This window comes from Somniosus microcephalus, chromosome 28, assembly GCF_052327205.1.
Source record: "Somniosus microcephalus isolate GS21.2 chromosome 28, FLI_Smic_1.0, whole genome shotgun sequence".
NCBI lineage: Eukaryota > Metazoa > Chordata > Chondrichthyes > Squaliformes > Somniosidae > Somniosus > Somniosus microcephalus.
The window spans coordinates 42,909,570-42,926,495 of record NC_141014.1 but is presented as its reverse complement, the minus strand read 5'-3'; the positions used below and the strand labels follow the sequence as shown (position 1 = coordinate 42,926,495).

Here is a 16,926-nt window from a genome sequence, read left to right as displayed (position 1 = left end):
TGTGATCTGGAATGCGCTGCCTGAAAAGGCGGTGGAAGCAGATTCAATAGTAACTTTCAAAAGAGAATTGGATACGGGGAGAGGGTGGGTGGGTGGGATTGAGATATGGGGAGAGGGTGGGGTTGAGATATGGGGAGAGGGTGGGGTTGAGATATGGGGAGAGGATTACCTTGTAATTTCCATTTGTCACTGGGTCATACTGGAGATCTCCTTTCTTCTCTCCCAGCTGGTGTTTCTCTTCAGACTGGGCTGTGGGTGAGCCTGTTTCAGTCTCTGAGTGTTGTGCTGTGCTGCACTCAGCTCGATACAACAGGTGGGGGAGGGGCGGCCTGTGAGGGACATTGTCCACAACCTTCAGAATAAACCATAAAATAACAAAAGAATTAGGCGGAACAAACCCCACCTTCTCCCCGTATCCCTCAACCCCACCTTCTCCCCGTATCCCTCAACCCCACCTTCTCCCCGTATCCCTCAACCCCACCTTCTCCCCGTATCCCTCAACCCCACCTTCTCCCCGTATCCCTCAACCCCACCTTCTCCCCGTATCCCTCAACCCCACCTTCTCCCCGTATCCCTCAACCCCACCTTCTCCCCGTATCCCTCAACCCCACCTTCTCCCCGTATCCCTCAACCCCACCTTCTCCCCGTATCCCTCAACCCCACCCTCTCCCCGTATCCCTCAACCCCACCTTCTCCCCGTATCCCTCAACCCCACCTTCTCCCCGTATCCCTCAACCCCACCTTCTCCCCGTATCCCTCAACCCCACCCTCTCCCCGTATCCCTCAACCCCACCTTCTCCCCGTATCCCTCAACCCCACCCTCTCCCCGTATCCCTCAACCCCACCTTCTCCCCGTATCCCTCAACCCCACCTTCTCCCCGTATCCCTCAACCCCACCCTCTCCCCGTATCCCTCAACCCCACCCTCTCCCCGTATCCCTCAACCCCACCCTCTCCCCGTATCCCTCAACCCCACCTTCTCCCCGTATCCCTCAACCCCACCTTCTCCCCGTATCCCTCAACCCCACCTTCTCCCCGTATCCCTCAACCCCACCCTCTCCCCGTATCCCTCAACCCCACCCTCTCCCCGTATCCCTCAACCCCACCTTCTCCCCGTATCCCTCAACCCCACCTTCTCCCCGTATCCCTCAACCCCACCTTCTCCCCGTATCCCTCAACCCCACCCGCCTTTTCAGATAAAGCAGTAAATCTCATTGTCAATGCCCAATAATCAGCAATCGGTGAAGGAGACATTTGGAAGGGAAGGAGAAAAACAAAAGTGGCAGTCAGAGAAATCAACGGTTTAAATCAAACATGGCCACAGTAAATAACAATTCTAATAGGTACAGGTAGACTATCCTTTATCCGAAAACCTCGGGACCAGCCGAGTTTCGGATAAAGGAGAATTTCGGATTTCGGAAGGTGGGTCCGCGGGGGTGGGTCGGCGGGGGGTCGTGCGCACGACTTACGCTGACGCTCAGCGTAAGTCAGTCGGGGTCGGCGGGGGTCGGGGCCGGCGGGGTACGTCGGCGGTCGTCGGGGCTGGCGGGGTCCGCGGGGGGGTCGGCAGTTGTCGGGGCTGGCGGGGTCGGCGGTTGTCGGGGCCGGCGGGGTCCGCGGGGGGGTCGGCGGTTGTCGGGGCTGGCGGGGTCGGCGGTTGTCGGGGCTGGCGGGGTCGGCGGTTGTCGGGGCTGGCGGGGGTCGGCGGTTGTCGGGGCTGGCGGGGTCGGCGGGGGGGTCGGCGGGGGGTCGTGCGCACGACTTACCCTTTTATCCGAACTTCCGCAACCGGAACCCTCTAAAAACCGAAGGTTTTTTCGTTCAGCGTAAGTCGTACGCACGACTTACGCTGAACGAAAAATTTAGAGGGTTTCGGTTTTCGGAAGTCCGGATAAAGGGTAGTCTACCTGTATAAGAGCGTTAAAAAAACAAGCCTGAAGGCTTTGTGTCTTAATGCGAGGAGCATTCATAATAAGGTGGATGAATTAGCTGCGCAAATAGAGGAAAACGAATATGATTTGATTGGGATTACGGAAACATGGCTCCAGGGTGGCCAAGGCTGGGAACTCAACATCCAGGGGTATTCAATATTCAGGAAAGATAGGCAAAAAGGAAAGGGAGGTGGGGTAGCATTGCTGGTTAAAGAAGGGATTAACACAATTGTAAGGAAGGATATTAGCTCTGATGAGGTGGAATCTGTATGGGTGGAACTGAGAAATACCAGGGGCAGAAAACGTTAGTGGGAGTGGTATATAGACCCCCCAAACAGTAATGCAGAGGTTGGGGATGGCATTAAAAGGGAAATTAGAGAAGCGTGCAATAAGGGCACAGCAGTCATCATGGGTGACTTTAATCTACATATAGATTAGGCTAACCAAATTAGTAATACTGTGGAGGAGGAATTCCTGGAGTGTTTAAGGGAGTCGGCGGGAGGCGCGAGCGGGAAGCTTAAAAAGGCTTCAGAGACCCAGGTAAGGCCTACCAGTCTCCAGTCTCTGAAGTCAGAGGGAAGGAGAGGGGTAAAAAGTAATCCAAATGTGACGTCACCAGAAAGCGGGTAAGTGATTGGTTGGTAAGTATTTCTCTCTATTTAAGCTTAAACTCTGTGGTTTATAGTTTCTAAGGTGCGATATTCATCATCTAGAATCGGGGCAGAGGGTATTTAAAAATAATATTAATAAATTTAATTAATTACATAGAATGGGAGATCAGGTGATGTGTTGCTGCTGCAATATGTGGGAGCTGGTGGACACCATTGATGCTCACGGTGATCACATTTGCAGTAAGTGTTGGCTGCTCGAGGAATTCCGGCTCCGTGTTGAAGAGCTGGAGTCCGAGCTTCAAACACTGAGACACATCAGGGAGGGGGAGAGTTACCTGGACTCTGTGTATCAGGAGGTAGTCACACCAATTAGATTAATTAATTCAGATGTAGTCCGTGGCCAGGGTCAGGATGGTGTGACTAGAAGTGAGGCAGGTACGGGGATCCAGGAGGTAGTGTTGGAGGAGCTGCAGCCCTTGCTCTTGTCCAACAGGTTTGAGGCTCTTACTCCCTGTGAGGATGGGAACAGGGACTGCGGGGAGGATGAGCAACCTGGCCACAGCACCGTGGAGTGGGGGGCCATTTAAGTGGGGGGGAGTTAAAAGAAATGTTGTAGTGGTAGGGGATAGTATCGTTAGGGGGATAGATAGAGTTCTTTGCAGCCGAGAGCGAGAGTCCCGAAGGCTGTGTTGCCTGCCCGGTGCCAGGGTTAAGGACATCTCCTCTGGGCTGGAGAGAAACTTGGAGTGGGAGGGGAAGGATCCAGTTGTCGTGGTCCATGTTGGTACCAACGACATAGACAGGACAAGGAAGGAGGTTCTGCTGAGGGAGTTTGAGCAGCTAGGGGCCAAATTAAAAAGCAGAACCACAAGGGTAATAATCTCTGGATTACTACCTGAGCCACGTGCAAATTTGGCTGGGGTAAATAAAATTAGAGAGTTAAATGCGTGGCTCAAAGACTGGTGTGGGAGAAATGGGTTTTGCTTCCTGGGACACTGGCATCAGTACTGGGACAGGAGAGAGCTGTTCCGTTGGGACGGACTTCACTTGGCCAGTGCTGGGACTAGAATCCTGGCGAATCGAATAACTAGGGATATAGAGAGGGCTTTAAACTAATTAGTGGGGGGGAGGTTTTAAGAGAGCGAAAAATAAAAATGACAGCGGAGAAGGCAATAGAGCAAGGTAGCAGTGGGGGAATTAAAAACCAGAACGTGTCAGGAAGGGACAGAATGTATAATGATAAAGGTAAAGTAGTAAAAGGGGTAAAAGGAGGAATAAATTGTCAGAAAACATATTTGAAAGTTCTTTATCTGAATGCATGCAGCATTCGTAACAAAATTGACGAGTTGACAGTACAAATAACTACACATGGGTATGATCTGGTGGCCATTACGGAAACATGGCTGCAAGATAATCATGAATGGGAACTAAACATACAAGGGTATTTGACAATTAGGAAGGACAGACAGGAAGGAAAGGGAGGTGGGGTTGCTATGTTAATCAAGGATGGAATCACTGCAATAGTCAGAAATGATATTGGGTCAAAGGATCAGGATAGTGAAACAGTTTGGGTGGAGATAAGGAATAATAAGGGAAAAAAGTCACTAGTGGGCGTAGTCTATAGGCCTCCTAACAGTTGCAATTCTGTCGGTCGGAGTATAAATCAGGAAATAGTTGGGGCTTGTAATAAGGGAACAGCTATAATCATGGGGGATTTTAACTTTCATATTGACTGGACTAATCAAATTGGGCATGGCAGCATTGAGGAAGAGTTCATAGAGTGTATTAGGGACGGGTTCCTTGAGCAGTGTGTAACTGAACCAACCAGGGGGCAGGCAATCTTAGATCTGGTCCTGTGTAATGAGACAGGATTAATAAAAAATGTCCTAGTAAAGGATCCCCTTGGAATGAGTGACCATAATATGGTTGAATTCCAAATTCAGTTTGAGAGTGAGAGAGTTGGATCTCAAACCAGCGTACTAAGCTTAAATAAAGGAGACTATGAAGGTATGAGAGGTAGAATTGACTAAAGTGGACTGGGAAAACAGATTAAAGTGTAAGACGGTACAGGAGCAGTGGTCTACATTCAAGGAGATATTTCACATCTTTCAAGATAAATATATTCCACTGAGGAAAAAGGGGAGTAAAAGAAAAGACAGCCATCCGTGGCTTAGTAAAGTAATAAAGGATAGTATTCGACTGAAAACAAGGGCACATAAATTAGCCAAATCTAGTGGGAGGATAGAAGATTGGGAAGCATTTAAAAGCCAGCAAACAATAACTAAAAGATTAATTAAGAAAGGGAAGATAGATTATAAAAGTAAACTAGCAAAAAATATAAAAACAGATAGCAAGAGTTTCTACAGCTATATAAAAAGAAAAAGGGTGGCTAAAGTGAACGTTGGTCCCTTAGAGGATGGGACTGGGAAACTAGTGGTGGGGAACATGGAGATGGCAAAGACGCTGAACAAATATTTTGTATCAGTCTTTACAGTAGAGGACACTAAAAATATCCCAACACTGGACAAACAGGGGGCAATGGGGGAGGAGGAGCTAAACACGATTAAAATCACTAAGGAGATGGTACTCAGTAAAATAATGGGACTTAAGGCGGGTAAATCCCCCGGACCTGATGGCCTACATCCTAGGGTCTTGAGAGAAGTGGCGGTAGGGATTGTGGATGCATTGGTGATCATTTTCCAGAACTCCCTGGACTCAGGAAAGGTCCCGGCAGATTGGAAAACTGCTAATGTAACACCTTTATTTAAGAAGGGAAGTAGACAAAAAGCTGGAAACTATAGACCAGTTAGCCTAACATCTGTGGTTGGCAAAATGTTGGAGTCCATTATTAAGGATACAGTAACAGAGCATTTGGATAAACATAATTTAATAGGACAGAGTCAGCATGGTTTTACGAAGGGGAAGTCATGTTTGACAAATTTGCTCGAATTCTTTGAGGATGTAACATACAGGGTGGATAAAGGGGAACCAGTGGATGTAGTGTATTTGGACTTCCAAAAGGCATTTGACAAGGTTCCACACAAAAGATTACTGATCAAGATAAGAAATCACGGGATTGGGGGTAATATACTGGCATGGGTGGAAGATTGGCTATCTAACAGAAAACAAAGAGTTGGGATAAATGGTTCGTTCTCGGGCTGGCAATCAGTAACTAGTGGTGTTCCACAGGGGTCAGTGCTGGGACCCCAACTCTTTACAATCTATATTAACGATTTGGAGGAAGGGACCGAGTGCAACATATCCAAGTTTGCCGACGATACAAAGATGGGAGGGAAAGCAGTGAGTGAGGAGGACATAAAAAACCTGCAAAAGGACATAGACAGGCTAAGTGAGTGGGCAGAGATTTGGCAGATGCAATATAATGTTGGAAAGTGTGAGGTTATGCACTTTGGCAGAAAAAATCAAAGAGCAAGTTATTATCTAAATGGAGAGAAACTGCAAAGTGCTACAGTACAAAGGGATCTGGGGGTCCTGGTGCATGAAACACAAAAAGTTAGTATGCAGGTGCAGCAGGTGATCAGGAAGGCCAATGGAATCTTGGCTTTTATTGCAAGGGGGGTGGAGTATAAAAACAGGGAAGTCTTGCTGCAGTTATACAGGGTATTGGTGAGGCCACACCTGGAATACTGCGTGCAGTTTTGGTTTCCATATTTAAGAAAAGATATACTTGCTCTCGAGGCGGTTCAGAGAAGGTTCACTCGGTTGATTCCAGAGATGAGGGGGTTGACGTATGAGGAAAGGTTGAGTAGGTTGGGACTCTACTCATTGGAGTTCAGAAGAATGAGAGGCGATCTTATCGAAACATATAAGATTGTGAGGGGGCTTGATCGGGTGGATGCGGTGAGGATGTTTCCACTGATGGGTGAGATTAGAACTAGGGGGCATAATCTTAGAATAAGGGGCTGCCCTTTCAAAACTGAGATGAGGAGAAACTTCTTCACTCAGAGGGTAGTAAATCTATGGAATTTGCTACCCCAGAGAGCTGTGGAAGCTGCAACATTAAATAAATTTAAAATGGAGATAGACATTTTCCTAGCAGATAAGGGAATTAGGGGTTACGGGGAGAGGGCAGGGAAGTGGACGTGAGTCTAGATTCAGATCAGCCATGATCCTATTGAATGGCGGAGCAGGCCCGAGGGGCCGTATGGCCTACTCCTGCTCCTATTTCTTATGTTCTTATGTTTCCTGGACCAATATGTCAAGGAGCCAACCAGAGATCAGGCCATCTTAGACTGGGTATTATGTAACGAGAAAGGATTAATTAGCAATCTTGTTGTACGAGGCCCCTTGGGTCGGAGCGATCATAATATGATCAAATTCTTCATTAAGATGGAGAATGAAGTAGTCGACTCAGACTAGGGTCCTAAATTTAAATAAAGGAAACTACTATGGTCTGAGGCGTGAGTTGGGTAGGATTGATTGGGGAATGTCACTCAAAGGGTTGATGGTGGATAGGCAATGGCAAACATTCAAAGACCGCATGGATGAACTACAGAATTTGTTCACCCCAGTTTGGCATAAAAATAAAACAAAAAAGGTGACTCAACCGTGGCTAACAATGGAAATTAGGGATAGCATAAAATCCAAGGAGAGGACATGTAAATTGGCCAGAAAAAGCAGTAAACCTGAGGATTGGGAGCAGTTTAGGATTCAACAAAGGAGGACAAAGGGATTAATTAAGAAAGGGAAAATAGAATGAGAGTAAACTTGCAGGGAACATAAAACCTGACTGTAAAAGCTTTTATAGATATGTGAAGAGAAAAAGATTGATGAAGTCAAGCGTAGGTCCCTTGCAGTCAGAATCAGGGGAATTTATAATGGGGAACAAAGAAATGGCTTCCCAATTAAATACATATTTTGCTTCTGTCTTCACAAAGGAGGACACAAATAACCTCCCAGAGATGTCGGGGAACATAGGGTCTGATGAAAGGGAGGAACTGAAAGAAATCAGTATTTGTAGGGAAATGGTGTTAGGGAAATTGATGGGATTGAAGGCCGATAAATCCCCAGGGCCTGATAATCTACATCCTAGGGTACTTAAGGAAGTGGCCCTAGAAATAGTTGATGCTTTGCTGATCATCTTCCAGCATTCGATGGAATCTGGAACAGTACCCATGGATTGGCAGGTAGCTAATGTTACCCCACTATTCAAAAAAGGTGGTAGAGAGAAAACGGGGAATTACAGACCGGTAAGCCAGACATCGGTAGTGGGAAAAATGCTAGAGTCCATTATAAAAGATGTAATAGCAGAGCACTTGGAAAACAGTGACAGGATCGGACAAAGTCAACATGGATTTACAAAAGGTAAATCGTGCTTGACTAATCTACTGGAATTTCTTGAAGATGTAACTGGTAAAATAGATAAGGGAGAACCAGTGGATGTGGTGTATTTGGACTTTCAGAAGGCTTTCGATAAGGTCCCGCATAAGAGATTAGCGTGTAAAGTTAAGGCACTTGGGATTGGGGGCAAGGTATTGACTTGGATAGAGAACTGGTTGGCAGACAGAAAGCAAAGAGTTGGAATAAACGGGTCTTTTTCCGAGTGGCAGGCAGTGACTAGTGGGGCACCGCAGGGATCGGTCCTTGGGCCCCAGCTATTCACAATATACATTAATGATCTAGACAAGGGAACTAGATGTAATATCTCCAAATTTGCAGACGACACAAAGCTGGGTGGGCATGTGTGCTGTGAGGAGGATGCCGAGAAACTCCAGGATGATTTGGACAGGTTGGGTGATTGGGCAAAAGCATGGCAGATGCAGTATAATGTGGATAAATGTGAGGTTATCCACTTGGGTGGCAAAAACAGGAAGGCAGATTATTATCTGAATGGCAATAGATTGGGAGAAGGGGAAGTGCAACGAGACCTGGGTGTCCTTGTGCACCAGTCACTGAAGGTAAGCATGCAGGTGCAGCAGGCGGTTAAGAAGGCAAATGGCATGTTGGCCTTCGTAGCGAGAGGGTTTGAGTACAGGAACAAGGATGTCTTGCTGCAGTTATACAGGGCCTTGGTGAGACCACATCTTGAGTATTGTGTGCAGTTTTGGTTGCCTTATCTGAGGAAGGATGTTCTTGCCATGGAAGGAGTTCAGCGAAGATTCACCAGGCTGATACCTGGGATGGCAGGAATGACGTATGAGGAGAGATTGGGTCAATTGGGCTTGTACTCGCTAGAGTTTAGAAGAATGAGAGGGGATCTCATTGAAACTTATAAAATTCTGACAGGACTGGACAGACTAGATGCTGGAAGGATGTTCCCGATGGTCGGGGAGTTCAGAACCAGGGGTCACAGTCTAAGGATAAGGGGTAGGCCATTTAGGACAGAAATGAGGAGGAATTTCTTCACCCAGAGAGTGGTGAACCTGTGGAATTCTCTACCACAGAAGGCAGTAGAGGTCAATACATTAAATATATTCAAGAAGGAGTTGGATATATTTCTTAAGGCTAAGGGGATCAAGGGGTAGGGGGAGAAAGCAGGGACCGGGTGCTGAATTTGGATAATCAGCCCAGATTGCATTGAATGGCGGAGCAGGCTCGAGGGGCCGAATGGCCTACTCCTGCTCCTATCTTCTATGTTTTTATGTTTCTATGAAAGCCGGTCCCATTCCTTCCAGCTCTGAGGTCTCACTCACCTGTGGAGGCTCACTGAGGTCTCACTCACCTGTGGAGGCTCACTGAGGTCTCACTCACCTGTGGAGACTCACTGAGGTCTCACTCACCTGTGGAGGCTCACTGAGGTCTCACTCACCTGTGGAGGCTCACTGAGGTCTCACTCACCTGTGGAGGCTCACTGAGGTCTCACTCACCTGTGGAGGCTCACTGAGGTCTCACTCACCTGTGGAGGCTCACTGAGGTCTCACTCACCTGTGGAGGCTCACTGAGGTCTCACTCACCTGTGGAGGCTCACTGAGGTCTCACTCACCTGTGGAGACTCACTGAGGTCTCACTCACCTGTGGAGGCTCACTGAGGTCTCACTCACCTGTGGAGGCTCACTGAGGTCTCACTCACCTGTGGAGACTCACTGAGGTCTCACTCACCTGTGGAGACTCACTGAGGTCTCTCACTCACCTGTGGAGACTCACTGAGGTCTCACTCACCTGTGGAGGCTCACTGAGGTCTCACTCACCTGTGGAGACTCACTGAGGTCTCACTCACCTGTGGAGACTCACTGAGGTCTCACTCACCTGTGGAGACTCACTGAGGTCTCACTCACCTGTGGAGACTCACTGTGGTCTCACTCACCTGTGGTGGCTCACTGAGGTCTCAGTCACCTGTGGAGACTCACTGAGGTCTCACTCACCTGTGGAGACTCACTGAGGTCTCACTCACCTGTGGAGACTCACTGAGGTCTCACTCACCTGTGGAGACTCACTGAGGTCTCACTCACCTGTGGAGGCTCACTGGGGTCTCACTCACCTGTGGAGACTCACTGAGGTCTCTCTCACCTGTGGAGACTCACTGAGGTCTCACTCACCTGTGGAGGCTCACTGAGGTCTCACTCACCTGTGGAGACTCACTGAGGTCTCACTCACCTGTGGAGGCTCACTGAGGTCTCACTCACCTGTGGAGACTCACTGAGGTCTCACTCACCTGTGGAGGCTCACTGAGGTCTCACTCACCTGTGGAGGCTCACTGAGGTCTCACTCACCTGTGGAGGCTCACTGAGGTCTCACTCACCTGTGGAGGCTCACTGAGGTCTCACTCACCCGTGGAGGCTCACTGAGGTCTCACTCACCTGTGGAGGCTCACTGAGGTCTCATAGAAACATAGAAGATATGAGCAGGAGTTGGCCATTCGGCCCCGCTCCGCCATTTAATGGATCATGGCTGATCATCCAGATTCAATACTGCTTTCTTCCCATATCCCTTGATCCCTTTAGCCTCAAGAAATATATCCAACTCCTTCTTGAATATATTTAATGAATTGGCCTTAACTGTGGCCGACTGTGTGGCAGAGAATTCCACAGGCTCACCACTCTCTGGGTGAAGAAATTCCTCCTCATCTCAGTCCTAAATGGCTTACCCCTTATCCTTAGACTGTGACCCCTGGTTCTGGACTCCCCCACCATCGGGAACATCCTTCCTGCATCTAGTCTGTCTAGTCCTGTTAGAATTTTATAAGTTTCAATGAGATCCCCTCTCATTCTTCTAAACTCTAGCGAACATAAGCCTAATCGACCCAATCTCTCCTCATACGTCATTCCTGCCATCCCAGGTATCAGCCTGGTGAATCTTTGCTGCACTCCTTCCATGGCAAGTACATCCTTCCTCAGATAAGGCGACCAAAACTGCACACAATACTCAAGGTGCGATCTCACCAAGGCCCTGTACAACTGTAGCAAGACATCCTTGCTCCTGTACTCAAATCCTCTTGCTATGAAGGCCAACATACCATTTGCCTTCTTAACCGCCTGCTGCACCTGCATGCTTACCTTCAGCGACTGGTGCACAAGGACACCCAGGGCTCGTTGCACTTCCCCTTTTCCCAATCTATTGCTGTTCAGATAATAATCTGTCTTCCTGTTTTTGCCACTGAAGTGGATAACCTCGCATTCATCCACATTAAACTACATTTGCCATGCATCTGCCTAATCACCCAACCTGTCCAAATCGTACTGGAGTTTCTCTGCATCCTCCTCACAGCACACACGCCCACCCAGCTTTGTGTCATCTGCAAACTTGGAGATATTACATCTAGTTCCCTCGTCTAGATCATTTATATATATTGTGAATAGCTGGGGTCCTAGCACCGATCCCTGCGGTACCCCACTAGTCACTGCCTGCCACTCGGAAAAAGACCTGTTTATTCCAACTCTTTGCTTCCTGTCTGCCAACCAGTTCTCTATCCAAGACAGTACCTTACCCCCAATCCCATGTGCTTTAACTTTACACGCTAATCTCTTATGCGGGACCTTATCGAAAGCTTTCTGAAAGTCCAAATACACCACATCCACTGGTTCTCCCTTATCGATTCTACCAGTTACATCCTCAAAAAATTCCAGTAGATTAGTCAAGCATGATTTACCTTTTGTAAATCCATGTTGACTTTGTCCGATCCTGTCACTGTTTTCCAAGTGCTCTGCTATTACATCTTTTATAATGGATTCTAACATTTTCCCCACTACCGGTGTCAGGCTTACTGGTTTATAATTCCCCATTTTCTCTCTACCACCCTTTTTAAATAGTGGGGTTACATTAGCTATCCTCCAATCCATGGGAACTGTTCCAGAGTCTATAGAATTTTGGAAGATGACCAGCAATGCATCTACTATTTCTAGGGCCACTTCCTTAAGTACACTAGGATGTAGATTATCAGGCCCTGGGGATTTATCAGCCATCAATGCCATCAATTTCCCTAACACCATTTCCCTACAAATACTGATTTCATTCAGTTCCTCCCTGTCATTAGACCCTATGTTTCCCGACATCTCTGGGAGGTTATTTGTGTCCTCCTTTGTGAAGACAGAACCAAAGTATGTATGTAATTGGTCTGCCATTTCTTTGTTCCCCATTATAAATTCCCCTGATTCTGACTGCAAGGGACCTACGCTTGACTTCACCAATCTTTTTCTCTTCACATATCTATAGAAGCTTTTACAGTCAGTTTTTATGTTCCCTGAAAGCTTACTCTCATAATCTATTTTCCCCCTCTTAATTAATCCCTTTGTCCTTTGCTGAATCCTAAACTGCTCCCAATCCTCAGGTTTGCTGCTTTTTCTGGCCAAATTATATGTCCTCTCCTTGGATCTTATGCTATCCCTAATTTCCCTTGTTAGCCATGGTTGAGTCACCTTTTTTGTTTTATTTTTATGCCAAACAGGGATGAACAAATTCTGTAGTTCATCCATGCGATCTTTAAATGTTTGCCATTGCCTATCCACCATCAACCCTTTAAGTAACATTCCCCAATCTATCCAAGCCAACTCGTGCCTCATACCATCATAGTTTCCTTTATTTAAATTCAGGAACCTAGTCTCTGAGTCAACTACTTCACTCTCCATTTTAATGAAGAATTTGATCATATTATGATCGCTCCTCCCCAAGGGGCCTCGCACAACAAGATTGCTAATTAATCCTTTCTCATTACATAATACCCAGTCTAAGATGGCCAGATCTCTAGTTGGTTCCTCAACATATTGGTCCAGGAAACCATCCCGTATACACTCTAGGAATTCCTCCTCCACAGTATTGTTACTAATTTGGTTAGCCCAATCTATATGTAGATTAAAGTCACCCATGATAACTGCTGTGCCCTTATTGCACGTGTCTCTAATTTCCCGTTTAATGCCATCCCCAACCTCAGCATTACTATTTGGGGCTCTGTATACAACTCCCACTAATGTTTTCTGCCCCTTGGTATTTCTCAGCTCTGCCCATACAGATTCCACATCATCAGAGCTAATATCCTTCCTTACTATTGTGTTAATCTCTTTAACCACCTCCTTTTCCTTTTTTCCTGTCCTTCCTGAATATTGAATACCCCTGGATGTTGAATTCCCAGTCTTGGTCACCCTGGAGCCATGTCTCCGTAATCCCAATTATATCATATCCGATTACATCTATTTGTGCAGCTAATTCATCCACCTTATTACGAATGATCCTCGCATTATGACACAAAAGGCTTCAGGCTTGATTTTTTAATACTCTTAGTCTTTTTAGAATTCTTATTTACTGTGGCCCTGTTTGATTTACACCCTTGATTTCTCTGCCTTCCACTTTTGCTTTTCTCCTTCCTGTCTTTTGTTTCTATCCTTGCTTCCCTTTCCTCTGTCTCCTTGCACAGGTTCCCAGTGTACCATGTACCCAGACCCCGTGTACCATGTACCCTCACCTGTGGAGGCTCACTAAGGTCTCACTCACCTGTGGAGGCTCACTGAGGTCTCACTCACCTGTGCAGGCTCACTGAGGTCTCACTCACCTGTGGAGACTCACTGAGGTCTCACTCACCTGTGGAGACTCACTGAGGTCTCACTCACCTGTGGAGACTCACTGAGGTCTCACTCACCTGTGGAGACTCACTGAGGTCTCACTCACCTGTGGAGACTCACTGAGATCTCACTCACCTGTGGAGACTCACTGAGGTCTCACTCACCTGTGGAGACTCATTGAGGTCTCACTCACCTGTGGAGACTCATTGAGGTCTCACTCACCTGTGGAGACTCACTGAGATCTCACTCACCTGTGGAGACTCACTGAGATCTCACTCACCTGTGGAGGCTCACTGAGGTCTCACTCACCTGAGGAGGTTCGCTGTGGGATAGGGGCTGCCATGAGGTTGGAGATGGCAGTGGTGATGACCCAACTGGAGTTTGCAGGGAGTCTCTCTGTAATGCAGACTGATGATCGAGGACAGGGGAGGCTGCAAATGGCATTACTGGGGATGGAGGAGGGACAAAAGCAAAATATGTTGTTTCAAACAGCATATGCACAAAACATTGAATCCATGACATTCAACATAACACACAACATGAGAAGAATGGGTACACGCGGCCTGGGTACACTGGGCCTGGGTACATGGTACCCTGGGTACACGGGACCTGGGTACACGGGCCTGGGTACATGGTACACTGGGCCTGGGTACACTGGGGCCTAGGTACACTGAGGCCTGGGTACATGGTACACTGGGGTCAGGGTACACGGTACCTGGGTACATGGTACTCTGGGTACATGGTACACGGGGCCTGGGTACATGGTACATGGGGCCAGGGTACACGGGGCCAGGGTACACGGTACACGGGGCTGGGTACACGGGGCCTGGGTACACGGGGCCTGGGTACCGTGGGCATGGGTACTTTAGCATGCCATGGATGCCATGGTAAATGTGGTAGGGGTACTAGGGGTATGGTTTCTACAAGCATATGGATACCATGCGGTATGGATTCTATGGGATATGGATTCAATGGAGTCAGTGCCCATGGAACCCGTACCCCAGTGAGAATCATTGCCTGTGGAACCTGTACCCCAGTGAGAGTCAGTGTCTGTGGAACTGTACCCCAGTGAGAGTCAGTGTCTGTGGAACTGTACCCCAGTGGGAGTCAGTGCCTGTGGAACTGTACCCCAGTGAGAGTCAGTGTCTGTGGAACTGTACCCCAGTGAGAGTCAGTGCCTGTGGAACTGTACCCCAGTGAGAGTCAGTGCCTGTGGAACCTGTACCCCAGTGAGGGTCAGTGCCTGTGGAACTGTGCCCCAGTGAGAGTCAGTGTCTGTGGAACTGTGCCCCAGTGAGAGTCAGTGCCTGTGGAACCCGTACCCCAGTGAGAGTCAGTGTCTGTGGAACCCGTACCCCAGTGAGAGTCAGTGTCTGTGGAACCTGTACCCCAGTGAGGGTCAGTGCCTGTGGAACTGTGCCCCAGTGAGAGTCAGTGTCTGTGGAACTGTGCCCCAGTGAGAGTCAGTGCCTGTGGAACCCGTACCCCAGTGAGAGTCAGTGTCTGTGGAACCTGTACCCCAGTGAGGGTCAGTGCCTGTGGAACTGTGCCCCAGTGAGGGTCAGTGCCTGTGGAACCTGTACCCCAGTGAGAGTCAGTGTCTGTGGAACTGTGCCCCAATGAGAGTCAGTGCCTGTGGAACCCGTACCCCAGTGAGAGTCAGTGTCTGTGGAACCCGTACCCCAGTGAGAGTCAGTGTTTGTGGAACTGTACCCCAGTGAGAGTCAGTGACTGTGGAACTGTACCCCAGTGAGAGTCAGTGTCTGTGGAACTGTACCCCAGGGAGAGTCAGTGCCTGTTGAACTCTACCCCAGTGTGGATCAGTGTCTGTGGAACACGTACCCCAGTGAGAGTCAGCACCCCTAGAACTGTATTTAGGTCTATATCAGGGATGGTCAGTGTCGGAGGTGGTCAGTTTCCAGTCAGTCTGTGTCCAGGTGGTCAGTTTTCGGTCAGTCTATTGCAGGGACAGTCTGTCTGCTTCTTACCTGGGTGTCGAGTTGATCCTATAGCAACCTGGAAGCTCTTCTTGTTGTTGTTGAGGCCAAACATCACATCCTCCATCATCCATAGGTCCCGCTGTGCCTCTCCTCGCTCCTGATCAGTCAAAGCAACATGTGTGTTAGAAATGGGGTGCCGTTACTGTGTCAGTCGAGATCACCCCAAATAACCAGTCACAACAGTCAATGGCCAAACTGTTCTTAGACGATGCATAGGCCTCCATCAATCCCTCCCCAATCACACTGAGCCATTCTAATCTACCAATCACACGACCCATTCTAATCTACCAATCACACTGACCTATTCTAATCTACCAATCACATGGACCCATTCTAATCTACCAATCACACGGACCCATTCTAATCTACCAATCACACTGACCCATTCTAATCTACCAATCACATGGACCCATTCTAATCTACCAATCACACGACCCATTCTAATCTACCAATCACACTGACCTATTCTAATCTACCAATCACACGGACCCATTCTAATCTACCAATCACACTGACCCATTCTAATCTACCAATCACACGGACCCATTCTAATCTACCAATCACACGGACCCATTCTAATCTACCAATCACACGGACCCATTCTAATCTACCAATCACACGGACCCATTCTAATCTACCAATCACACGGACCCATTCTAATCTACCAATCACACTGAGCCATTCTAATCTACCAATCACACTGACCCATTCTAATCTACCAATCACACTGAGCCATTCTAATCTACCAATCACACAGACCCCTTCTAATCTACCAATCACACTGAGCCATTCTAATCTACCAATCACACAGACCCCTTCTAATCTACCAATCGTACTTGCTATTTCAATCCTCCTATCACATTTCCCTATGTGCGCGAGTGTGTTTGTGTGTGAATGTGTGAGTGAGTGTGCGTGTGTGGGAATACATGTGTTTGAGTGTAAGAACATAAGAAATAGGAGCAGGAGTCGGCCATTCGGCCCCTCGAGCCTGCTCTGCCATTCAATGAGATCATGGCTGATCTTCTGCCTCAACTCCATTCACCGGCCCTATCGCCATATCCCTTGATGCCCTTACTAGTCAGAAATCTATCGACTTCTGTCTTGAATATACCCAATGACTGAGCCTCCACAGCCCTCTGGGGTAGAGAATTCCAAAGATTCACCACCCTCTGTGTGAAGAAATTTCTTCTCATCTCAGTCCTGAATGGCCGACCCTTTATCCTGAGGCTGTGGACCCTGGTTCTAGACTCCCCAGCTAAGGGAAACATTCTCCCAGCATCCACCCTATGAAGCCCTGTAATAATTTTGTATGCTTCAATGAGATCCCCTCTCATTCTTCTGAATTCAAGAGAATACAGGCCTAGTTTACTCAATCGCTTCTCATAAGACAGTCCCGCCATCCCAGGAATCAATCTCATGAACCTTCGATGCACTCC

General features: G+C 47.9%; 1 protein-coding gene across 6 annotated transcripts in view; it reads right to left on the bottom strand.

Moving 5' to 3' along the window:
• LOC147099685 (pleckstrin homology domain-containing family A member 7-like) overlaps window positions 1–16,926 on the bottom strand; it is a 137,465-nt gene that overhangs the window by 21,853 nt on the left and 98,686 nt on the right. For all 6 annotated transcript variants that reach the window (XM_085969056.1, XM_085969055.1, XM_085969050.1 and 3 more), the window contains 3 exons: window positions 15,479–15,587; window positions 13,800–13,936; window positions 170–352 (listed from right to left, as the gene is read on the bottom strand). In XM_085969056.1, the coding sequence (XP_085825182.1) occupies window positions 170–352; window positions 13,800–13,936; window positions 15,479–15,587 (429 nt within the window). The remainder of the gene's footprint in view (window positions 1–169; window positions 353–13,799; window positions 13,937–15,478; window positions 15,588–16,926) is intronic.